Source organism: Pogonomyrmex barbatus, unplaced genomic scaffold (assembly GCF_055798465.1).
Source record: "Pogonomyrmex barbatus isolate J1 unplaced genomic scaffold, ASM5579846v1 scaffold1, whole genome shotgun sequence".
In the NCBI taxonomy this organism is placed as follows: domain Eukaryota; kingdom Metazoa; phylum Arthropoda; class Insecta; order Hymenoptera; family Formicidae; genus Pogonomyrmex; species Pogonomyrmex barbatus.
The window spans coordinates 12,648,699-12,672,893 of record NW_028297098.1 but is presented as its reverse complement, the minus strand read 5'-3'; the positions used below and the strand labels follow the sequence as shown (position 1 = coordinate 12,672,893).

At 37.0% G+C, this 24,195-nt stretch overlaps 4 protein-coding genes across 13 annotated transcripts; 2 read left to right on the top strand and 2 right to left on the bottom strand.

The window, feature by feature from the left end:
- Nucleotides 1–281: 281 nt before the first annotated feature.
- Nucleotides 282–8,901, bottom strand: koko (cyclin Q). Of its 3 annotated transcripts, XM_011635565.2 has the most exons (7): nt 8,759–8,901; nt 8,131–8,658; nt 1,875–2,008; nt 1,484–1,581; nt 836–1,054; nt 500–730; nt 282–430 (listed from the first exon to the last, which is right to left on the bottom strand). In XM_011635565.2, the coding sequence occupies exons 3-7, from the start codon at nt 1,999–2,001 to the stop codon at nt 335–337; spliced, it is 771 nt and encodes a 256-aa protein (XP_011633867.1). In that variant the 5' UTR covers nt 2,002–2,008; nt 8,131–8,658; nt 8,759–8,901; the 3' UTR covers nt 282–334. The 3 variants fall into 3 exon arrangements, with proteins under 3 accessions (XP_011633867.1, XP_011633866.1, XP_011633864.1); XM_011635564.3 differs by lacking the exons at nt 8,131–8,658; nt 8,759–8,901 and adding an exon at nt 2,199–2,447; XM_011635562.3 differs by lacking the exons at nt 8,131–8,658; nt 8,759–8,901 and adding an exon at nt 2,163–2,427.
- Nucleotides 3,101–9,601, top strand: Thor (eukaryotic translation initiation factor 4E binding protein thor). The gene is made up of 3 exons (XM_011635568.3): nt 3,101–3,672; nt 8,832–8,987; nt 9,123–9,601. Exons 1-3 carry the CDS (start codon nt 3,531–3,533, stop codon nt 9,170–9,172), a joined length of 348 nt encoding a protein of 115 aa, XP_011633870.2. The 5' UTR covers nt 3,101–3,530; the 3' UTR covers nt 9,173–9,601.
- Nucleotides 9,107–13,017, bottom strand: Sting (transmembrane protein sting). 6 transcript variants are annotated; one of them, XM_089083145.1, is made up of 3 exons: nt 12,315–13,017; nt 10,335–12,036; nt 9,107–9,568 (listed from the first exon to the last, which is right to left on the bottom strand). In XM_089083145.1, the coding sequence occupies exon 2, from the start codon at nt 11,442–11,444 to the stop codon at nt 10,353–10,355; it is 1,092 nt and encodes a 363-aa protein (XP_088939271.1). In that variant the 5' UTR covers nt 11,445–12,036; nt 12,315–13,017; the 3' UTR covers nt 9,107–9,568; nt 10,335–10,352. The 6 variants fall into 6 exon arrangements, with proteins under 6 accessions (XP_088939271.1, XP_088939250.1, XP_088939244.1 ...); XM_089083124.1 differs by lacking the exon at nt 9,107–9,568 and having other exon boundaries at nt 9,591–12,036; nt 12,315–12,675; nt 12,787–13,017; XM_089083118.1 differs by lacking the exon at nt 9,107–9,568 and having other exon boundaries at nt 9,591–12,036; nt 12,315–12,417; nt 12,787–13,017.
- A 366-nt stretch (nt 13,018–13,383) lies between these two features.
- On the top strand, nt 13,384–23,199 carry LOC105425035 (macoilin). Of its 3 annotated transcripts, none has more exons than XM_011635570.3 (12): nt 13,384–14,024; nt 14,846–14,987; nt 15,072–15,198; nt 15,376–15,505; nt 15,631–15,697; nt 15,815–16,031; nt 16,121–16,382; nt 16,464–16,700; nt 16,926–17,102; nt 17,435–17,713; nt 17,826–18,019; nt 18,259–23,199. In XM_011635570.3, exons 1-12 carry the CDS (start codon nt 13,945–13,947, stop codon nt 18,519–18,521), a joined length of 2,175 nt encoding a protein of 724 aa, XP_011633872.1. In that variant the 5' UTR covers nt 13,384–13,944; the 3' UTR covers nt 18,522–23,199. The 3 variants fall into 3 exon arrangements, with proteins under 3 accessions (XP_011633872.1, XP_011633873.1, XP_011633874.1); XM_011635571.3 differs by having other exon boundaries at nt 13,386–14,024; nt 15,815–16,028; XM_011635572.3 differs by having other exon boundaries at nt 13,389–14,024; nt 16,944–17,102.
- Nucleotides 23,200–24,195: the final 996 nt, after the last annotated feature.

Below are 24,195 nucleotides of genomic sequence, written 5' to 3'. Positions count from 1 at the left end.
TAGTGATAAAAATAAAAAAAATTCTAATGGACGATAATTGTCACATTCACATTACTGCATGTGTACCTGTACAATTATGAATAATTAATTTAATTTTAAATATTTTCTAATTTAAAAATTATTATAAAATTTCGACATATTAGAATTTTCATTTCAAACTGATCTCAAAAACCTATTATAATTTATAACATTGCAGATGGATTACCACAAGTTATGTAAATGACAATCAAATGACGAATCACGAATGTACCTTCTAATTAAAAAAAAAGTCTGCTTACAGCTTGCAATTGATAAAATACGTTTTATTATTGCAATAGATACAGACACGCGCTTATTAATTGTCTCTCGTTTCAGGCTCGTCATCGTACGCCGCCATAACTTTTTCCATAATTTCCCATAGTTTGTCCCTCGCCAAATCCTTGCAGAATACCTGATAGTAATAAATATGCGTCATTATCTGATGTAAATATAAATTAATGTTGAGACACACAGCACTTACGTTGAACCATGGCTGTTGATCACACTCGTCCATCAAAGGTACAACTACACCATAAATTTGCAGTGACAGATTGATACAAGCTATCGCTATTAAATTCGGTGGATAGTCAAGAATGGCTGGGGAATGATGAAAATCTTGCAACAACGCCATGCTAGTTTTAGCAACCGGATACTTTGACCATTCCTCTTCACCAAACCAAGCTTGCAAGGATCGTAGATAATGAAGCATATACTACAAGATGATATATCATGTAATTTCATACATCATTGTTTGATGTATTTCATCATTACGTATATACATTAATATTATTTTTTATCTAAATATATAATGCTTTACTTTATGCGGATGCACCGGCGTGACTTGAAATTTGAGCATCCTCATAATCAAAAGTTCGGCTTGTACAATTGCATCTCTCATACTCCAATACTGATCTCCGAGATCGAGCGGCTGAGATCCCCTGTGAAGTGTATTGTAGGATACATTCATTACATCTCTTATCTTCAGCGTATCGTCCTTTACCTTGCCAGCCAAGTACAGACAAGTCGCAGCTATTAACTAAAAAAAAAAAACTTATACTTATCACGATTTCAAAACAATTATTATAATCATATAACGTAAAAAGATTAACAGCTAAATACAAACAAAGACAGAAAACAATTAATGATGAAAAAATTAATTATAATATTTTAAGATAATTGTTTTGAAGATTTTAAGATGAACTTCACTTAATCCTCAACATCAATATAAAAAAAAAATTGATAAAAAAATCTTTAAAATATAAACAAAAAAATATAATATAATCAAAGTTCTAATATATAAATATCAGAGATAAAATCAAATAGTGAACAGATATAACAGTAACGTATAAACTGAATAAATAATATTTTTAAATAATAATGTTATGCAAAAGTATGTTATAACAAAAATTAAGAAATTGTATCAAAATCAAATAAATAATAACAAATAAAAGATATATATCCTTACATAATTGTCATATCCTTGTGGCGTCGCTTCTTTAATAAATCTGTGATATAATGTTGCAGCAGTGGCTATTGTCAATGGATGAGCTTCTAATTTTAAACCTATAATCCAAAAAGCTATTTGTTAACATATTGAATATCCCACAGGTTAACGATGGATATCCAATATGATGTGAAAATTTATAAATAATATTTGTAACTGTATAGCTATAATTAATAACAATTTAATACACATAAGCACTAAATATTTTTGTTTCTAATTATGTAAATTTAAATAGATATATATGTAGAAACAAGCAAATTAAATCAATATATTATTCAGTATTCAAGATTTTCTTTAGACATTAAAGATTTTCTTTAAAATATGAAATAGAACATTATCACGGTCAACATACCACATTCGAAGATGAAGCGTGAAACGGTAAAACTATCGCTGGATTTCGTATAATCGATCGTGATACTTTTCTGTAATGTATTTCTCTTTTCACGCTGCATTGCGAGAACGTCAATCACATCTTTCATCTTAGAACTGAAAGGAAAGGGTTCATGTAAGAGAGATAAATTCAAAAAGAGGAAATTACTCAATATACAACAAACTCGATGTAGGAATAATAACGCATGTCGGAAAATAAATGAAAATAACTGAAAAGCTTTGATCTGTCAAGAGTAAGCTGGTATATAACCTTATCTCAGTGTCATCCAATGTGAACTCATTGTACCTGAGAGTCTCGGTGCCACTTGGCTCTGAGGGATTCATCGCGAACACACACTTTTTCCGTAGGAATGTTTCGTTTAAATATCGCTAACGCGTAAAAATTCTATCCTCCCTCTTACGCATTCAAATACATGAAAAGCGTGTTCGGTACCAGCAAATATAAATTTGGCACAAACTCTCCCGACAGCGTCGCCTAGCCGACAATTTTCAAACTAAACGAATTCCATATGGGTCACGTGACGAGCAAGCAAGAGTTGGGTGCCCTTTGATTGGTGCTTCATATACACTTGATAAATATTTATAACATATCCGAATAATAAATTATTTTATTTCAATTGTAAACTACGAAATAAAAACATTATAAATATAATTATTTTAAATTGTAAAAATGCAATATTAACGCCAGAGTTCTTCAAGAACTTGAACGTCGTCCACCATTTTCAAATTAAGTGCAATGCACTTTCGAAAATATTCAACTTTAATTTATTAATCAATTACGCATTTTATTGATAAAGAATGACTTTGATTTGATAATTATATAAATATATATGGACTGTCGAATTAAATTCATTTTAAAAATACCTAAAAATAGTGTCCAAATACTCGAGATATTTTAGAAACGACTTTCAGAATTTGGACATTCAGCTCGTAGCGTAATATCAATCATCTTTAATTATTGATTCTCTGATAATCACGAAATCTGTCTGATAATCACGAAATTTATCCAAAATTCGCTATCTTTAGTAATACTTAATTAATGCCGATCCCCCTCCCCCCCCCACGTTCGTCCACCAATCATCTCGCCTCTCCGCGAGTTTACTCGCTTTGTCTTCCTACTCCTCCGGTTTATCCAAGCGAACGCTTCAACGAGAGGGTGGGGATGGCGAAGATGGAGAACGCTTATATAACGAACGCGAATTATCTCACACCGCGGCACATTGCGTGAGACGAGTCAACGTGCATTCTGCCGTCGCTCCGGTCTTATAGGTTATGTCGCGTCGAGTCCACGCGACGGTATCGACGGGCAACGTTAATTGCGCGCATTAATCACGATCGCGTCCAGAGGCGACGCGTGATTCTACAGGGAGATCGAGAAGGGAGGGACGTCGTCCGCGACTTTCGTCCTCCGTCGGGGAAAGATCGGCGTGGGTTCACCCTTGAACGTTTCGCGTACTACTCGGCGAGATACCCCACCGTTTGTCGGTAATTAGCAGCAAGAGAGGCCCAGACCGAAGAGGATCCTCGCCCTTGGTCAGCACGGCGAGCGTGCTCGAAGGAAAGAAGAGAGGAACGGAGTGAAAACAGAGACACGAGAGAAAAGACGCAACTGCACGAGATGTCAGCGTCTCCCATCGCCAGACAGGCCACGCAGAGCCAGAGCATACCATCCAAGAGGGTCGTCATTCACGATCCCAACCAGCTACCGGCCGACTATTCGTCCACCCCCGGAGGCACGCTCTATTCCACGACGCCGGGAGGTGTGTATCTCCTTTTGCGTTCCGTCTCTCTCTCTCTCTCTCTCTTTCTCTCTTTCTCCCCCCCATCTCGGTATTGTTCTCTCTTCTAGCTCCCGGAACGCTGCCGCGGGGTGGGAGGGGGGAATTCTACGTCGCAGGTTGTCTCTGTTGACAGACAGACCTCCGCGATAGAGTATGAATTGGACGTTATTAGAGACGTAATACTTCAGCGATATTCACGCCGATCGATGGACGAAAAGAAATAATAATAATAATTAAAAAAAAAATCGTGAAACCACGAGTCGTGACTCTCGTGCGTGCAAAAATCCGCGAGAAAGCAGAAACGTTGCGAATCCAGAGTATCAAAATCATTTGAGACCTCGACAAACAAAATGCGCACGTGCAAGATGCAGTCAAGGTCGTTGATATTTACGCACGACGCGTTGTCGAGGCGGCGCGACATGCGATTATCTCTCTCTCGCTCGCTCTTTTTCGCACGCGCGTGCGAAACTTCACTCGATAACACGAGCGATTACGTAATTGCGCGTTTCGGCGCGAATTTGTTTGGCCGCCCGTCTGTATGGAAAATATCCGAATCTTTTTTGCGTCGCAGGCGAAGTTATGATCCCCACGTTCGGCCCGCGGTGGCCGCCCAGTTCGCGATAACGCGCGACCTTGATGTTAATCCGTAACCGATATGCTGAGCCGACATTCGACAGAGATTCCCGAGGCTTAAAAATGGCTAATAGAGCCTCTGATGTCCACTTCTGTCGACATAGATTAACTTTAATCTCGACTTGACTTTACTTATTATTTTTTTTTTTTCTAGTTCTAAACTTGAAAAAACACAAATTTGCTCTTCGTCTTTTATCAAGTATTAGAATGAAAAAATAGAAAATAAATTTAGATTAAAATTATATTAGTAAAAATAGATTATTAATGCTCCTGCAATAAAAAACTAATTTTGCATTTTGCTTCTATTATGGAAAGATTTTTTTCTTTTTCTTCTTTTTTTTTTTTGTGTGTATGGACAAGTTCTACATCCAATAGTGAAAAGATGCCTGTTACTTCAGGTTATTCAATACAATGGAAAAATAATGTGTTGAGTATGTAAGCACACGAAAAGTAGTATTTCTTCTTTTTCTATTGTCAAACCGCCACATTAATCTTTTCATTATATACACAAAAGAAAGTATAAAAGTCTTTTGTTTTTTTTTTCTTGCAGGTATTAATATAAGCAAAATTAAAAAACTACACAAAATTGAAAAGTAGAAGGTTATTCGAGTTGGAGAACAAAAAGAATGTTAACTGGAAACAATTGTACCATATCTGCATGCTATATCTAGAAGGTGAAAGGTTAAACTTATTAAGGTTGAAATTCAGATCGTCGGATCACTCGCGACATTGAACGCGAGATATGAATGCGGGCTCTTATTGCGTTTTTAGCGAACGATAAAGGATAACTTATCGTATTTGTGTTTATACTTCTTCGTATGCGCGTCATTTCGAGAGGAAGAGTGAAAGAGTCGAGAAGGCGAGTCGCGCAGACATGTTTATTACGCAAAAAAAAAAAAAAAGAAAAAAAACGGAATGAAATAGTATTGGTATCCCGTCATTTCGTTTCCTGCGAATTTTTCTGCCAATTTCAAAGTTCTTCAATGCTTACGATAACGTCGAGTGATAAATAACATTACTTTTAATTGTTAACAAATAATTATTGTTTACTTATTGAACGTTTTAAGTGGATTTTAATCATCGAAGCCTGATTTTTAAATTTTATCACGAGCCAATTGAAAATTAGAAAAAAATTCTACAAGAAATTGCGTTGTCATCAGGCTTTCGATATAATTAATTTGAACAATTTATCGTTTTGTTTAAAAAAGTCGTTGGAGAAGTCGAATAAGCTTCAGCAACAATGTATTGGTAGAGATGAGATAAAGTTCTGAGATGACTTATTGTTGACGGATATCTCTTTACCGATGAGTCTGACTTATTTATCTTTGTTGGTTTTAATAAGAGAACAGTTCGAGTGTCTACGATATAACAATCCCTTCTATTGTTTCTGTTAAATTAATATTGCGAAAAGTATAAAGTAATTATATATCACTATTTTATAACGATAAATCATTCTTTCCGAGATCTGCTCAATTTATCGCGTGATAAGATCAACCTGGATATAAATACTAGATAAAAAGACATTCCATAAAACATGAAAAAAACATGAATGCGCGAGTTTCGAGCGCAGCTCCCTGTAGTCAATAGTAGAAAGCCCACGGATCGTATAGAATAGGTCGTAAAGGTAACACGAATGAAAAACCAAGCAGAGAAGAGCCCCCCCCCCTCCCCCGACTATAAATTCACAAAAAAGCGTAATGAAAAAAATTCCGATAACCGTAGAGAGTGACGTATCACAGCGCGATACTACTAGTAAAAACATATCTGATCAGCAGCCAAAAGTAGTTAGAACCTAGTGCTAGCTCGACGAACGAAACGGGTTCAAAAAGTGGAAAAAGTCGAAGAAAAAGATGGTCATTGCTTTATGAAGTTATTGAAACAAGAGACAGATAGACTGCTGTCATTGGCCGCGTCTGCAGAGGCCGAATTAGCCGGCGGCGATATTGTTGCACTGCCAGAAGAAGCAGCGGGTAAGCTGCGATCTGCCGCGGGAAAGGCCCGATTATTAACCTCGCAGAAAATGCAGCCATTTGAAGGATTAAAAGTCAAAAGAATATTAATTAGATGCCGGGTGAAGAATTTCCAACGACAAACTTGGCCGGTTTTTGGGACATGGTGATGCTACTACAAGTTGTCCAAGTTAATGAACTTTTTGGTCAAATAGAAAAACTGAGGAAATCGCAATGGCAGGACAAGAAAGCCGCGTCAGAACTTTGCAAACGGTAAACGCCGACTCGTGCCGCGATACGTTTGATTGTTGATAAACCGAACCGAAGTCGCTCTTTCGAATCGCGATTCTGACAATTTATAGATTTCCCCCCCAAAAAAATAATCTCCCGGTTTGCGCAGAAAATGCTGAGACAAGTTGTACGTACGTACGTACGAGAAAAGAATTGACCGAGACACAGATAATTTATGGGCCAATGTATATGGCTTTTCAATTCCCCCCGCTCCCCCCTCCCCCACAATCGCATTTGGCATTTATTTGAGATTAATGACGAGTGCAAGCCAGGTAAACGAGTGAATTCAGGCCGCGTGCACTGGATGTGCTTTCGTATGCGTTGCGCGGCGTTTCCTGGGGCAATCCGGTTAAACAGCCAAGGCCGAATCAATGCGTGCCGAACGTCGCCCGATGCGTAATCGGTGACGCGTAATGTTTATCGCTCGCGCCACGCCAGCACGCGGTCGGCGCGCAAAAAGTCGCGGCGATCTGAAAAACAAGGGTAACACAGCGCGAAACGGCTGGACCTTCGAGATAACTTTAGCCGAGACCGAGCACGACCGCGAGAGCGCTTCATAAATCTCGTCCAACATCTTTGATGCGTAAATGATGACGATAAACAAGCGCGGCCACTTCGCATATGAAACGTGTTTCTTGTGGAATTGCCGCCGAAACTGCGGTGAACTTCCTCTTACGATTTAGCTTGATGAATTACGAGTTTGCTGAATAGGAGAGAGAGAGAGAGAGAGAAAGAGAGAGGGAGAGGGAGAGGGAGGAGAGATGTCTCTTAATTTTAAAAAGTTTCATTCTTCATCCTCCACTCACGTGTCTTCTGATCGAATTTTACGTTATATGATGTTTTTTTTTTCGCGCATTTTATATATAGCGTAGTCTGATCCATTGAATTGCAAAATAAAGAAGATGCAAAATAAATCCTAAGCTTCTTTAAGAAAACATGAATTTATTTTTACTTACTATATATTAAAAAAAATAGAATGATTACAGAATAGTAGACTCACGTTACGCTCTGCAGATTAAGGATGTATATGTCATGCGTGAAACATCGGCAAAAGCATAAAAACTAATTTTAATTTTACCATCTTTGCTGTGTAGTAAAAGTTAAACGCGAATCTTTGAACGGTTTGGAAATTGAAGTTTAAATATATTCTCATAGAATAAAATCGTGTAGTGATTAACGCTAACGATTAGAATTAAATCCTAGAACTAAATGATAATAATTAGGATATGTATTTTGTTTTAAATTATTAATTTGATATACATAATTGATTTTTATATTTTATGTATGTTAAGTTATACGATATCTAATTTAAAAATTAATTTTATAAACTATTAGTTTTTTTGTTCCTTACACTGTTGATTTCGGAGGATATTCAATCAACAGTTTTGTCCAAAAAAAAAAATATTAGTTACAAATATTTTCTTTTATAGATGTTATTTTGTTTATGTTTTAACTTTATGATTCAAACTCATTTGAGATTCCAGATATATATTTTTTTTTTAATTTTGTGAAAACTTTGTTACTATTGCATAGCCAAAATGTTCTTAAATCGTACGTGACTTACACAAAGAAATTTTAAGATCTCTCAGTTGATTTTGTTTCGCGCGTGTCTTCATGCTTTCTGCGATTATGTTTGTTGCATCCTCGCCGACCCTTGCACTTCTTTCAAGTTGGAAGGTGTCGGTGTACAGAAATACACTTGTATAAATAGGCGGCGTGCGCCGCTTTTCATATAACTGTCGGGCCATTGTATCGTTTCTGCGTGTCATCATTATTCCATCGTTATTATAAATTTTCCTTCTTTTGCCAGTTCAGTCTTCCATATTGTCCCGATCGATCTTATTTGCATTTTTTTTTTTTTACATCAGGAAAAAACTTTTACGAAGCGTTAAATTCATTGAAACCGTTTCTTCCATCGAATCTTAATCGTAACACCTGCAAAACTACGGCGTGTTAAACTTGCTTGATAAAACCAGCTTATACTTTGTCCAGCGGTAATACTGTGGCCTTATCTGATAATTCTTGATTGTGAGTAGTACAGTTTCAGGTTTAACCTGCATATAAAAATACGAATTGCGTTGCAGCGAGATATCTGTAAAAATTTTTCTTGTTACGCATGGCTTTAGCCGTTCTCTCAATCGAATCGGCATTCAAGAATATTTTCATACGTAATGAAAGTTTATAACACATACCTAAGAAAGGTGGAATTCACTTCACTTACAATCGCAAATTCCACGAATAATTAAATCCTCGAATTCTGCGTAGGTACTCGCATCGTATACGAACGTGCGTTTCTAATGAACCTGCGGAACTCGCCGATATCGCGAACACCGCCGCGAAACACGCTGACCATACCGTCGGAATTGTTGAAGGGCAACACACCAGCCATCACCAGGGATCCCGCCAAAAATCTTAACAAAGGTCAGTTGATTTTATACTTGCAATTCGATTTTGTCCACTACTTGCTTTTTCTAATAAAATAACATAAAATGGAATAGTGCATTATTCGAAAAATAATAATAATAATATCTTTCTCATACTTGTGTGACATTATAGACGCTCTGGTGATCGAGGAGACCGCTGAGCAGTTCGAAATGGATATGTGAAGAATATTCGATTCACCATCGTTTACGCGACGATCGAAATGTGTTCGTAGCCATGTCCGAGGAAATTGTCAATCAATCAGTCCTTTGACAATTGCACATGGCTAACGCACTTCAATTCTGTGCCTTTTTACCAGTGGTCTTACTATTAAGAATTGAATATGAATCTTTAAAAGATGTTCTCTTTGGACGTGGAAGGCCATATCTTATTCATATATATTATATACAAATTCATTTAATTCTTGACGCTAGTTCTTGACCAATATAATACGTATATTTGCATATAAAGAACGGCCATGGATGTGAAGGTGCTTATGTCCATGTGGCATTGAGCATTACATGTCTTCCTTTTAAAAATGCGACGCTTTGTAATCTATTTCATAAGGGACTTGTGTGTATCTGTGAATAAATGATACATACGTTTTATACATACATTTTATTTTTATCTTGTACATCGTACAAAAATCACACGACTGGAGAAAAATTGTACTCGTGTATTCTTGACCAAGAACAGCCGATTAAATCACATACATATATGTATGTATACGTATGTATACATATATATTAACAGTATATGATAAAATTTGTATATTGAAATAAAAAAATTTCGAATTTTGAAATTATAAAATTTTATGCTTATGCGTTAATATGATTTCGAATTGGCACACACCTTCATCTTTGAGAAAAATTATAAATCTAAAGAGAGTCTTGACTTTGTTTCATCATCACAACATTTCTAATTTGCTAAAATTTATAAAAGTAGGTCAAAGTATGAAAAATCAGAATAAAAAAAAAGAGAGAAAGCTCTGTATGAATAAAATGATAGAACGGTATAAATTACATCGAATGTCATTTATAAATTGCGCAATATTGTACGTCATGTATGCTCTTGCAAATTGAAATCATAAATTGAATCATTGCGCTCTAAAAACTTATATATAAAATCAGTTTTGTTAATATTATAATTCTTTGAAAAGAAATTTTTTGGGCATTAAACATTTCGTCAAACTTATATCCTGTTTTTAATAAATTCTTCTGCAACGCAGGTCTTTAGAGCGCAAAACGTATCAATGCAGAATAATATAATCACATTCGACCATATTAGAAATACATCATTAAACACATATACATTTAAAAAAATTTATCACAAAAAACGTTTGCATACGTATATGGGTTTTACCACTCATGCGGACTTTTTCATTTTGGCTATTCTTTTCAGTATTATTTCGGCGACATTGACCTTGGTTCCTTGCGAATCATAATCGTCATAATAAATTAATTCACACAAATCTCTCGTATCTGGTTCGCTCTGTAAGATCTCATATAGTTTTTTATGGAAGATTTGTATGATTTCCTTTTTATATCGTTTGTACACGACCGATTCAGGATGATTGTGTTTCTGTACCTCGTGATACGTTAACAGAGCCGACGCGCCTTCTACCACCGCGTATACCGGCTCGGTACCCGACATTCTTCCACCGGGATATATCTTGTAGGCGTTGTTGCGGTATACTCTGCCGATGTTACCGGCTCGGCTGCGTTTCTCCTCCTCCAGCTCCCGCGCGCTCTCCATCCACTGATAGGACGCGTCCTTGAGATCCGGTGGAATGTATCCGGACGACGGTATCAGAATGAACAGCCTGTGTATCGGGAAAGTGACATTATGATTATCCTCAAAGTTTTCAATCTTCTCGATTATGCTCTTGCTGGCGGTGCCGGTGGACGGTAGGATTAGTCGCAGGTAACCGTAGTAAAAGCTATACGCCATACCGGTGCCGTAATCCAGTCCCTTCATGAAACTGAGATCGAACTGAAGTCTCGACTCCCACTCGTCCAGATCGATCATCCTCGCCAGGCAATAGACGAATATTATCAGCGGGCAGCATACGTACGGACCAAAATCCCACGCGTAGCTCAGCGGACATCTCCGTATGGTGATGGTCAAGCCGAGGAAGAGCAGCGCGCCGAAGACGACGGTCGTCGCCGACGCGGTATTCAGGGAGAAGTTATAGCTCACGATCGACCAGACACTCTCGCCCGAGTGCTGGCTCACGTGCGTGACGATCGAGAACAACGTCTGGCACAGCCGCAGCGTCACGTTGCCGATGAGGAAGAGCACGAGGAACACGGACGTGACGAGAACGGTCGCGATCAACGACGTCACCACCGCTCCGTTCTTCGTCACGTTGTACGCGGCGAAGGCGAAGAGGACGAAGAGAACGGGACCGTACGCCTTCATCCTGCGATCGACCGACGAATCTCTGTCGCCTTCCATCCTCGCCGGGACGCCGTCGTCGACTCGTTCCGACTCGTGCTCACGTCAGTCCGCTGATAAAGGCGGAAAAAGAAAAGGAACTTTTCAAGCGTGATAAACTTCGAAGAAATCCACAGGATAATCGCGGCCACCTGGAATGGCGTGCGACGACACGCCCGTCTCTCTTCCGCGTATTCTGTATCAAAATATAGCAGGAAACGACGTTTAAAGGCTTATCCAAACGGACTCTCATGATCGCGTGATATATGCGCGCGGAGAACCTATTAGCGTTGCCGACGTCGCTAAACGTCACGCGTTATTGTCATGCATCACGCGCTGTATGCAATTGGTCAACTTTTTTCTATACGTATATATATACGATATTCATATTCATCATGCCGCTCGATCATCCAGCCAATCAAGTAAAGTCCTCTATCTTATAATTAATGAACGCTTTTACGGAAGAAATAATCAGCATCATACTACAAGTATCGTTTCCGACAGGTTTATAGTTGCGTAAGCAGTACATATTTTTTTATTCTAACTGGAAAAATATTCATAAATATGTATGTAACGTAGAGCCTGAGAATGTCCCATCCGTCCGGGAGATATCCTATGAAAATTAAATTAATTAATTAAATTAATTTTGTATATTTTAGAGATGTCGATAACTATATCCGGCCAATTCAATTATTTACTATTTATTCATAATTCGATTAGATAATTTGGAGAATAATTAACTATCCGAATTAGCTAATTTTTTCCGAAGATTCGACCGAATCAGCAATTTTCCATTGGTTATAATTATATTTAAAAATTGTATTTCAAATATAATCTATTTCCGTGAATATTCTAAGTCTGTATGCGTAGGGATTTATAGATTATAACTACCTTTGATATCATTTCTTGATATAGATTCATGATAAAAGTTGCATGTATCATATCGTTGAAAAACATACAAATTTCCTAGTATTCTACTATTTCTTTCAAGTATCTGCGAAAAACGTTAAAAACCATTCGTTTACACTTTAACCTCTTTACAAATTTATTCAATATTCTTTTCTCTTCAAATAACATTAAAATACATTCTTACAAAGATTAATTTGATGTATTTTTGAATATCGATTTAAAAAGGGGATTTCATCTGTTTTCACTTATTAAAGTCAAAGTCATGTTTTTTTTTTTTTTTCAAGACAATTTTACTATTGTGGCTTTTTACGCTTGTTAGGTTAATCGTGTCTTTGCGTCACATCTAAGGAATAAATTATCGCGAATATATTTATATCAAGTATACCGAACGATACGATATTTGTTAATTCCTTTACATTACTCTCTTAATCTAAAGGGATATAATTATACGCACAATTTCTTTGGTTCTCGATATCCAACATATCTCTCGCAGCAGCGAGATCTCAAGTGAATACAGTAACCGATACAGTTAACCTCGCGCACCTCCTCTGCGAGAATTGACAGGCGCGTTCGACGAGTTTTTGGCGGGAAGACATTTGTTCGACTTTCCAACGCACTGAGCTGAGATGAGCTCCCTGTTTTTCTTTCTATCTACCCTGTCAACTCGAGGTCGCGACTTCAATCACGGGATGGGGATTCGCGACTTTTCGTAATCGCGAGATCGAGCCGCGATTACTCCGTAACGGTTCTCGAATGCAGCTGCGCCAAAAGTCACCGGGAAGGAAAGGGAAGGAAGTCTCCCCGCTTGGTAACGCGCGCCAGGGATAAAGAGTGAGAGAGACGGAGAGCGCGCGCCGGGATAGGGGGTAGGAGGAGATCGCGACAGGGGGCAGAGAGGAGGAGGAGGAGGAGAAGGAGGAGGAGGAGGAGAACGCGCGTGTTGCCAGGTCGCGCGGAGTGCGTTGCTAACGCGAATGAAACGAGCCGATGGACCGACCGCAGCACGGTTGGGAGACATCTACGATCGATAAAGGCTCGTAGCGAGAGCCCGAAATCATCGCGCGACGGAAAATCGCGAGGGGGAAGGAGTGAGAGAGAGAGAGAGAGAAAGACAGAGCCAGAGGGAGCGAGGAGAGAGAGAGACAGACCGGCGAGCGAAGCGAAGCAGCGTGAACGAGGCGGGCGAATGAGCGAGCGATCGGCCCGCTTTTGACGACGACGACAACGTCTTGCGATTTTCGCGACGCAAACGGCAGGGACGGCCGCGGTGGTGCGCGGCGCCGCGCGATTAATATAATCGGCAGGTGATTCCTCGTCGCTGATTAAAGCGCCATGTCCCGCGATGGACCAATCAGCTGCTTGGTAAACCGCCGTGAGACCTCGGGTCTGTCCACAGACGAATGACAACAAAAGAGACTGATAGAAGTCGCGCGCGCGAGAGAGAGTCCGAGTTTTTTTTCGCACACGCGAGCGTGTAATCCCGCGCAAGCCGAGGAGGCGAGTGTCGTGTCCGCCGTTGTCGCGGCCGCTTTTTTTCCGTTTTACCCCCCCGTTGAAGCGCGCCGCGAGTAACGTCGCTTAAGCTGGTTGGTGGTGAAAGGTGCCGAGGAATATGAAGAGGAGAAATGTCGAGTGCGGTAAGCTTCGGAGGCCCTTGAAACGCAACAAGCTCACCGAGGGGATCTACGGAAGGTAAATTCTCACGCCGCCATATGCGTACGCCTGGCGCGTACACCTACGTCGGGGAATGGCCGTTTCTTCTTCTGCGAGAGATCGGGAAAGTAACCAAAAGAGCCCTCCTTTCCCTCCTCCCTCCACCCGCACGGGAGGACGCGAGGCTTGTTGTGGGTCATTGCGACAAGACTACGACGACAACGTCGGCGATAATGATAATGATGACGATTATGATAATAATAATGATAATGATGAAGATGATAATAATGATGTTGTGTTGATGGCGATGATAACGGCGACGGTCGCGCGCGCGCGAACGTCGAGAACCGCGACGCTGAATCGACGCCGTTCTGGTTTCGTCTGACACTCATCTGGTTGAATTTCCCAGCCATACTTTCCATTGCGTTCTTTCCGAGCGCGTTTTCCTGTTAGTCTCTCTTCGCAACGCATCCTTCAGCGTATTTACTTGTTATGTACCATGTACATGCAGCATCCCGTAGCCAATACATGACTCCCTGTGCCGCCGTACACTCGCGACTGGCAACGTGATAACAAAAACTAGATGCGATAGCACAGCCTCTTTCCCGGTTTCTTTCTTTGCCTCGCGGAGCGTTAACGTCTTAAGCGTTATGTAAGTCCTCCGTGTGTTTTTGATAACGTCATTCTACATAGTGTATCTCATGGCCCAAATGTATGTTTACTTAACGCTTTTGAATGAAAGTACACGATAACGCTCTTAATATAGATGTGTGTAGCATTTGTACATATGCACTGGTGTTGTAGATTGTACTCCAGCTATATAGCGCTGTATTAAAACAGTACAATTATGTCTGTTTCAGTACCTTGCTTTATCTGAAGTTTCTTCTACTATGGGCCATGGTGATCTTGGCAGACTTCATTTTGGAATTCCGTTTTGAATTTTTGTGGCCATTCTGGCTACTCCTCCGAAGCGTTTACGATTCCTTTAAATATCAAGGCTTGGTAAGTTGTCAATATTACGTAATTATACAGGTTGTGCATTATCGCATATGTATGAAATCACATTATTTCTCCTCTCTCTTTCAGGCCTTCTCTGTATTTTTTATTTGTATTGCACTCACATCAGACATGATTTGCTTCTTTTTCATCCCTGTGCATTGGCTGTTTTTTGCTGCCAGCACTTATGTTTGGGTGCAATATGTTTGGCACACAGGTATGTAGGAGATAAATGTTTTCAACAATACAAGACTGTGTATGCAATATAAATGTATCAAAATATGATTCCGCATACTGTAAGAGTTCGCTTACTTAGGATAGAAATCTGTATGACTGTGGGAATTTTGACTTTTGATGGATATAAAAAAATAATTCAACATAATGTATTATACAGATAAAGGAGTGTGTCTACCAACTGTGATGCTGTGGCTACTATTTCTATATATAGAAGCAGCAGTGCGGTTGCGTGATTTACGTCATATGCCATTTCATCTAGACCTCTGTCGGCCGTTTGCAGCACATTGGTAACAGTTTTATCTTTAGTTTTGTAAAATTGTATCATTAAAATATTATGCTTCATATTTCCTAGAATAATCTATCAATATCCATCCCATACTCCAAGTACATTTTTCTGTAACGCGCGTTTCAGCATTGGCTATCCTGTAGTTACATTGGGCTTTGGTTTCAAGAGCTATGTAGGCTACAGAATGAGGCAGGTTAGTTTTGAACAACTTCCCGCCGATGTATCATAAAGTATACATGTGTGTCTCTGCGATACATTGCCGTGGTTACACATGATGTTTACATATCTTGATTTGTTTTTGGCTCGACAGAGAAAACAAAAAGACGTGGCAAAAGAGAACGAGTTCTATTTACAATTACTGCAGCAAGCACTGCCTCTAGAGCAACAGGCTATGTCGATGCAGCAAATCCAACCGCAGGTGCAATCACAGACGCAGCCTGTCGCTGCGTCGTTAGAACAACACGTCAAAAGTCAAGCACACAAAATGAGTCCACAGTATAACCCAAGCCCCGAAAAGAGCAGAGGTAGCTTGTATTTATTATCAATCCCGAACGAACGCGTCTTGTTATAATTGCCATAATTAAATATATTTTAATGTTTTCATTTGGTCTTTCAGAAGGCAACAACAATTCCATAGAAACAAGTGTACAAAATGGCGGAGTACACAATAGTAGCAGCCAGGTCTCATCGCAAGCACAGAGCGCTACTACCAAAAGTACTCATAGAAAATCCTTAGACAAGAGTGAAAAGCAGGAAGAGCAGCATAATAAACACAATATATCAAATAGTTCACCATCGGACAAAAGTGACAAGAAATTTATACACAGTAATGGAAGTACAGTATCACACAGTGACATACAACTCATCGAGAGGGTGGGGTATGGTCGATTTCACGTTAAAATCTAATTCTCTTTAGCTTTGCATATGAAACTATTCATCGATGCAATCTGTTGAAACAGATCTGTAAATGATTTTGACATAAACGAAGTAGAGAAAGACAAGTCTATCAAGGGTTGCGGACACACTACGATAAAATCGCAAACGAACGGCTCGGTAACAGGAAAATGGAATAACGTGAAGGAAAGTCGGGATTCATCTAGTACCAATGCCCAACGGGAACGTAAGACCCGACAAGTGAAAAATGCGAGTGACATCACGGCAGAGCAACAGAAACAGCAAGAAGATTATTATCAAAGGTACATCATACGAGAGAAATATTTCTCTTCTAAACATGTTATTATAAATTGCTACAGAAATTCTGCTAATAATCCTACATGTTTTCAAAGGCACAGATTGAAACTCTAATGACAAATCTGGTATATCATATCTCGCTTTTAGAGATCGAATCCTCTATATTCCGTCTTGTATTCCTTTAGTAGATTTCCTATCAGTTTCTTCAGCATGATTTGTCGTTGAAATAGGTTACTGGTGTGTCGCAGGCTCGAGGCGGACATAAAACGTTTGAAATCAGATTTGCAGTCAAGTCGGCAGTTGGAGCAAGAATTACGATCGCAAATCAATATCCTGCTCAACGGAGAGCGGCAAGCTAAAGGCGACATTCAGCAGCTCCAACATGATAACGATCAATTGCAAAGCAAGTGAGTATATTTAATAATTGTGAATTAGTTTTATGACGAGAGTCGAGCTCTGAATTTATATAATAATTATAAAAACGAAGCCATCTAGTTAATATTTATTCGTTAAACATTTTTAATATTACTTTCATATTTTTAACATGTGAATTTTACACTACTTTCATCGTTAAACACAAAATTAAATATTTATTATAATTTTAACTTGTGATAAAATATAATATATACAGAGAGAAATGAAAATTTTTATATTTTGAAAGTAAATTAAAAGTAAAAAGTATCTTTTGAAAGTAAAATTTTGTAATATAAATTCTGTAACATAAATTTTAACATTGTAGATTACATGGTCTAGTGACGGCCCGTCAATTGGACAAGCAAACGATGTCATCGTTGGAAAAACGAATCGCAGAAGAGCGAAAACAACGTACCGCATGCGAAGCATCCTTGCTCTCCGAACGAAGGGCACGACGAGCCGCCGAGGAAGCACGCTCCGCGGTTCCACCACCACCACCTCCGCTTATCAGGCAGGAGTGCACTGACGCGTGTAAAAGTCGAAGATCTCAAATGGAACAGGACCTTAAGAATCTTCGTCGAGAACTCAAATCGAAGGAAGAAAGGTAAGAATACAAATTTGTATGAGTATTTACATATATATAAAAATTGCGTTGGATAATTTTAAATAATTCAAAATGAACAATACGTAAATATATGCATCGCATGTTGACCTAGGTGCAATGCATTGGAAAACGATGCAGCGCGTTGTAAAGAGAATCATAGAGAGTCTGAAATTCTACTTGCTGCACTAAATGCGCTGCAAGATAAAAACGCACACTTGGAGAATAGCTTGAGCGCGGAAACACGTATAAAACTTGATCTTTTTTCGGCACTCGGCGAGGTCAAGCGGCAATTAGAAATTCGAGAAAGTAAGTAATAATGGCTTTACTCGGGTTGTTCCTTATATATTCCGCATATATTATTCTACACACATATTGTTTTTCTAAATATTTTTATATATTTTACATACTCTACATATTTCTATGATATATGATCGAAAGAAATATAAGTAAGAACTTATTTTAAAAAGTAGGGATATATACGTATCTATTGTACTGCACAGTTATTGCCGGCAATGTTTGTATCATACTGTTCTCTGTTAAATTAGGCTTAATCAGATCTCAAGAGAAAGAGATTGAGATATTGAAAACAAAAATAGCGCAAGATTTAGCTGTGATGCCACAAGACACATTTGGTCCAGCGCCAACCTGTGCGACGTCCAAGCTTCGTTTAAATAGTGAAGTGAGAGTAGCAGGAACAAAAATACGTTCGAATGAAAGTCCCTGTCCGGGGTGTACCGTGTCGAATTTGGATCCGAATGCGACAGCGTACACGCCTAAAAGTTCCCTTGTAGCGTCGACTGAAGCTTAAGGAACTGCAATTCTCTCATCAGAGCCCGATAGTAGGATACATCAATTACAAAAGAATGTTTCAAGTTTCTCCGTGGAAATATATTTATCGTTTAGTTCGCGAGTATATAAAAGTACGGATTTACCGATGTCAGCTGCTAGATATTTTCTGTATCTGTCTTTTTTAGGACAATATTTTTATTACATATGGATCCTCCCAATGTTAAAAGAAATTCCAAGTCTTCCATGAGAAACTTCGCGAAACATGTTTTGTATCATATCTTGTCGTTTAAAAAAAAAAAAAAAAAAAAAAAAAAAGGGAACCGTTGACATTACTTATGATCACACGACGCGACACTGGTTTCTAGAATGTCAAGGAAATCCGGTGACAGTTAATTTGTAACATTTATGCTGTGGGTTGATCATACAATCGGATATATAACAATTTATGAATAATCAAAGAAACTGCATATGCATAAAATATCGATAACAATTTATAAAGAAAATAATTTATAAAGAAATGTATCTAATCGTTTATTTATATGTAAAATATTATAGATGTCTACTCTATGTAGATATCCTTAGAAAATTCATCTTTGTGTGTATATGTGTATATATATATATATATATATATATAATTTTTTTTTTTTCCATATGATTAACGTTACGATATAGATTCTTTTGATAATTTTATGCTTGCTTCAAAGCAATTTAATTTATAAAGCGGAATTTAAATCGATTTTTATGCAAAACAAAAGTGAAAACAGATATTTTATAAAAATCACGATAAACGAAAAATCTTGGAAAAGAAAGAGTTTATATCCGTATTACGATCTTCCTGCAGTATATGCCTAAACATACGATGACTTGTCAAGGATGCATTCTTCAAGTCGTATAACTGAAGCTAGTCCATCATACAAACTATTTAAATATTCATTGGCATGTCGGGTCATTTTATGTTATGCGATCATAATGCAGAAATAGCCATTGACAACATAGAAAAAAAAATATGAACATTGTCATCCAAGAAGGATCAAAGTAAATGTCGCGACGCCAAATTGTTTTAGATATTCATGATGTCTGTACGATGATACTCCCACATACACGCGCATATTTCTGTGCTTTTAAATTTTCATACTTTTAGTTTAATAATTTTGTTTTATGTATTGGCTTTCAGAACGGGATAAAGTGGCCATTATATTTTATGTGAGGGTAAAAATTATATAGATTTCAGTGTGATAAAAAAACGATTGATTCGTAAAATTTGTTTGTAGGAAAATGATACGATTAACTTGTGATTTAAAAGAAAACTTGGCATTCATACAATAATCATGCTGGCATATGAGACTATGTAATGCCATATGTTTGTTTAAAAAAAATAGAAAAGAGATTAAAAGCGAAATTTTGATTTTATTATGAGTACAAAAGTAGAAAAAAGTTATTTTCGTATTAAGATCACTTTATTTAAATAAGAAGAATATTTATTTTGTTATTTAACATTGAAAATTGATAAACCTATGTTGTGACTAGACATAAATATGGATAAAGTTTTTTTTTCTTTTGTGACGTCCATTAATATATAATAGAATTTGAGGAGTTAAAGATAGACGAATAGACGTTTTGTTTTCTTTTTTTTTTAATTATTGTTCTTAACACATATCTGTATATAATATGTATATATATGTATACAATATTCTTATATATATGTATATATATTTATATATATATATGTGTATACTAAGTATGCATACATATATATGTGTACACATATACATATACATATATGTATACAAAATATTACATAACTTTGACAAATTATGGCACCATTGAAGGTATGGTACATAAGAGATCTGTTTGCTCTTATAAAAATATAATTTCTATATAGCGTACTCCTAGCGCTAATAATTTTAAATATTCGCGCAATGATGCGATCTCTATCAATCTATTGATTGATTCCGCTGTTTGCGAGCGGGTGCTACATGTTATAATTTGAATTTCTATAGATTTATGTACCTTCACCTCGAAAAAAAGTTGAAAAAAATTGTTATTTTAATTTTAATTGGCTCATTGAATAAGTTTAAAAGAGTTTAAGAGCGTACGATGGCATTACGAATAATTAATCAATAATAATCGAAGATTGTGCGTGCGTGTGTGTGTGCGTGTGTGTGTGTGTATGTGTGAAATTGATTGAATAATTAATCGACGTTAATAAACGACGGCGTTTTTTTTGTACCCGCAAGAAAGCCAGTACTTGCTTCATCACGTTGCAAATGTTGTGTAACCTATTAACCATTACGGGATCATTCTTCCATAATTGTACATACAAAGCACTGTCATGACAATTTACTTATGGACACTAGTAGTGGATCGTGACCAACTAGTCAAGCGAGGAAGGAAGTTCTTTGAGCACAAATATTTATTAGATATCCAACATTCAAAGTTTTCACTTTCTATGAAGAAAGAAAAAAAAAAGATGCAGAACCCTTTCACTTTATTAAGATTTGGTACGTGGACTTGGATTTGTGATGTGAGTCCATGTTTTCCGGATGATCCACATGAAAGACGACGTTGTAAAGGCTTTCCTGCACAATGTATATGTTATTAAATTTTTTTAATTTCTCTTCAAACGAACAGTGCTACTTTATTATTTCTAAAAGAGTTGCGTAGAAGTTTTCTAATTTGCATATGTTAGCGAACTGTATACTGTACATTCGTGTATTTCAGAATGCACGAAACAACTCTGATGGTTGCTAGTTCATGAGGAAAGAAATGGAAATCGCACATGCATTTCTATTTCCGAATTGTTGTCCCAGTGTCAAAGATATTACTTATACTTTTGATCTTGCGAATAAAATTATTGATAAGTTTCGATTAGATTTGCGTTTGCTTACACTTGTTTATACACAGATATTGTGAGTGAGAATGATGTAAATATTTTTAGTCGAAAAGGAACTTTGATACCGCCTCGTAACGCGTCGGTCTGTAATTGTTGGGGCACTTGCGTGGCATAGTCATTTTGCTATAAAAGACCATTTTTAATTTACGTTATTTATATGACAAACTGAACTATTACCGACATTTGCCAATTTCATTGGATAATGACACTTAGAAATGGAAAATGACAAGTTTGTCATTAAGAGAAAGAGAATAAAATTCAAAGAGATTTTAATTTATCAAAAGAAAAACATCGATGAATACGTGTACCTGACCAGGATGTGCTGTAATGATTCTTTTTCCTTTCTTTTTCTTTTGGCTAATTTTATTTGTGGATTTAATTTCATCAGAGAGAAGGCTGGTTTGATAAGCAATTAAATGCGAAATAATATACAGTGAGTTATTGTGATATACATACACACATACACACACACACACACACACACACACACAAATACAGCGCGCAAAGTACACATACATCATATGTAAATATGCATTCGCTTTACATATTTATTTGTGTATAATCGTACATCGCATTCATATTGGAATGTACGTAGTTATCTACGCGTATACACATACATATATGTATAATTACTTTAGTTATTACACATAATGATGTTCTCTTATCATAAAAATTAACGATATAATTAATCAATCGCAATAGGTAAGTTTCCTATTTCCAGACGCATTGTTTTCACTTGGCGCAAAGAGGAGGAACAAAGTACTTAATTTTTATGTTAGATTTCCAGCATTCTTGAATGTGTGTGTGTGTGTGTGTGTGTGTGTGTGTGCGTGCGTGTGCGTGTGCGTGCGTGTGTGCGCTGTGAGGAAGAGGTAGAGAGAGAGAGAGAGAAAGAGAAAGAGAAAGATTAGAGACATGCACAAAGAAAATTCAGGCATTTTTGTAATGCTTGCTTCCTGAATAATTTGTAAGTTTCCTGATATTACATAGTTAATTTATTAAGTTGGCGAGGACAAAAAAAAAAAACTTTTTCGTTTTACACTTTCGAGATTTTGGCGTCGAATCTGACAGCAATTCCAGAGTAGAAGGAAAGGTAACCGCGGACGTCTTTTTTTATATATTATATATTATTAGTTATTAACATCTTCTTGCGCTTCCACAAACACTTAACTGCGTACTTATTGTTATTGCGTAGCGTTAAGTTTACCGCCGAGCGACCGAGTGTAGCGTATTATAAATGCAACAACAAACAACAACACCGCTATTGATCTCATCAACGTATTGCGCGGCCGTACACGCAAATGCCCTTATAAACGATTAATCGCAAAACCGACATGCGCGATCGCTGAGCAAAATTTTTAATGTATAATCGTTTTCTCCTGTTTTTTTTTTTTTTTCTTTTTCAAAGATAAAAACGGATCAAACAAGTGTGCGACATTACGCCTAACCGAGGAAGAGTTACGTACGTTTCAACGTGTTGCTGTATATCGCATAAATGAGGCAGTGTTTAAAAAGAGAAAGAGAGAGAGAGAGAGAGAGAGAGAGAAATAAGAATCTGACTAAACAACTCTTCTACGATTGATCGCAAAACACAAAGCATGAATCATTATATATGTACGACACTATCATACATGCGTTTCTACCGTTAATTCGTAATCGAGCTTGAGAATCCTGTTCGAACGATGGCACTTCTGGCCGGTGCCACAACAATCTTATATTTATAATGATCCTTCTCTTCTGCATATTTTCTGTCTATATCCACCGGTCATACAGAATATATTTGACTTTTGTTTTCATACTAAAATACACGCTTTATAAATCCTCCTTTCATCCTCTCGAGATCACATGAATCACCCGTTAAAAGGAAAGACACGAATAGTGAAATTCCTCTTCTTGCAACATTAGAACATTAATTTTATGGAGGAGAACTTTTGATTCTTTTTCACAATTTTTGTCTTATATAAAAGAGATCGTATTCTCTACAGCAATATTGTTTCATTGCTATTAATATGTCAAGAATTTAATTTAGAAAAAAAAAAGACCTTATATATAAATATTAAAACATAAAGAAGCTATAACTTTGAGACATTTATTATTAAAAAGAAAAATTTTGAAGTGTTGTAAAATAAATGTAATTATTAAAAAAAAAATTAAGAATTATTTTTGAATATATAAATATTCGTTTAAAAATATAATTCTACAAAAAAAAACCAAGTATTTCAGAAATTACTGATGGTAGTGGATTTATTGTATATTATATACTGCTATTATAATCTCTATATATGATATTTATTAAAATAAACATCATAAAACTGATATAACATTATTTGCTGCTTACAAACATCATAAAACTGATATAATATTGCGTATCATTTACACATCCATGATTATATTGATACCGATTAAAGTGCAATATAATGATGTACGATGTTGATGTTATATGATTAATAATGTTACACTTTTCTTTTTCGAGATTGAAAGCAAGTAGAGGAATTTTCATGACTTGTGAGATTTATTTATCTCGTGTGACACTAGTGACACAATCCGATATATTTCTAATTTATTTTGGATTAACATCATTCCGTTTGGCAAAAGTAAACGAATTCTTGTAGATAATCTACTTATAGTAGATACAATAGTTAAAAATTTATAATTTGTCGGTCTTTTGAATAACAATCGATGGTTCCTCTTTTAAATGGAATAAGATACTGAATGGAATAAGATGTAGATGTAGTAGCAATTACATGAGCAATATAAAAATAAGCAAACGTGTGTTAGATGACAACTACAAAACTTTTGA

Excerpts from the sequence above, each read along its gene's own strand:
- koko (XM_011635562.3), bottom strand. The coding sequence starts at position 2,236 with ATGAATCCCTCAGAGCCAAGTGGCACCGAGACTCTCAGGTACAATGAG. Across the intron at positions 2,009-2,162 it reads TTGGATGACACTGAGATAAG|TTCTAAGATGAAAGATGTGA; the intron begins GTTATATACCAG and ends CTTTCCTTTCAG. Across the intron at positions 1,582-1,874 it reads ACGCTTCATCTTCGAATGTG|GTTTAAAATTAGAAGCTCAT; the intron begins GTATGTTGACCG and ends TTTGGATTATAG.
- Thor (XM_011635568.3), top strand. The coding sequence starts at position 3,531 with ATGTCAGCGTCTCCCATCGCCAGACAGGCCACGCAGAGCCAGAGCATA. Across the intron at positions 3,673-8,831 it reads CTATTCCACGACGCCGGGAG|GTACTCGCATCGTATACGAA; the intron begins GTGTGTATCTCC and ends AATTCTGCGTAG. Across the intron at positions 8,988-9,122 it reads CGCCAAAAATCTTAACAAAG|ACGCTCTGGTGATCGAGGAG; the intron begins GTCAGTTGATTT and ends GTGACATTATAG.
- LOC105425035 (XM_011635570.3), top strand. The coding sequence starts at position 13,945 with ATGAAGAGGAGAAATGTCGAGTGCGGTAAGCTTCGGAGGCCCTTGAAA. Across the intron at positions 15,506-15,630 it reads CGGCCGTTTGCAGCACATTG|CATTGGCTATCCTGTAGTTA; the intron begins GTAACAGTTTTA and ends CGCGCGTTTCAG. Across the intron at positions 16,701-16,925 it reads CAAGAAGATTATTATCAAAG|GTTACTGGTGTGTCGCAGGC; the intron begins GTACATCATACG and ends TCGTTGAAATAG.
- Sting (XM_089083145.1), bottom strand. The coding sequence starts at position 11,444 with ATGGAAGGCGACAGAGATTCGTCGGTCGATCGCAGGATGAAGGCGTAC.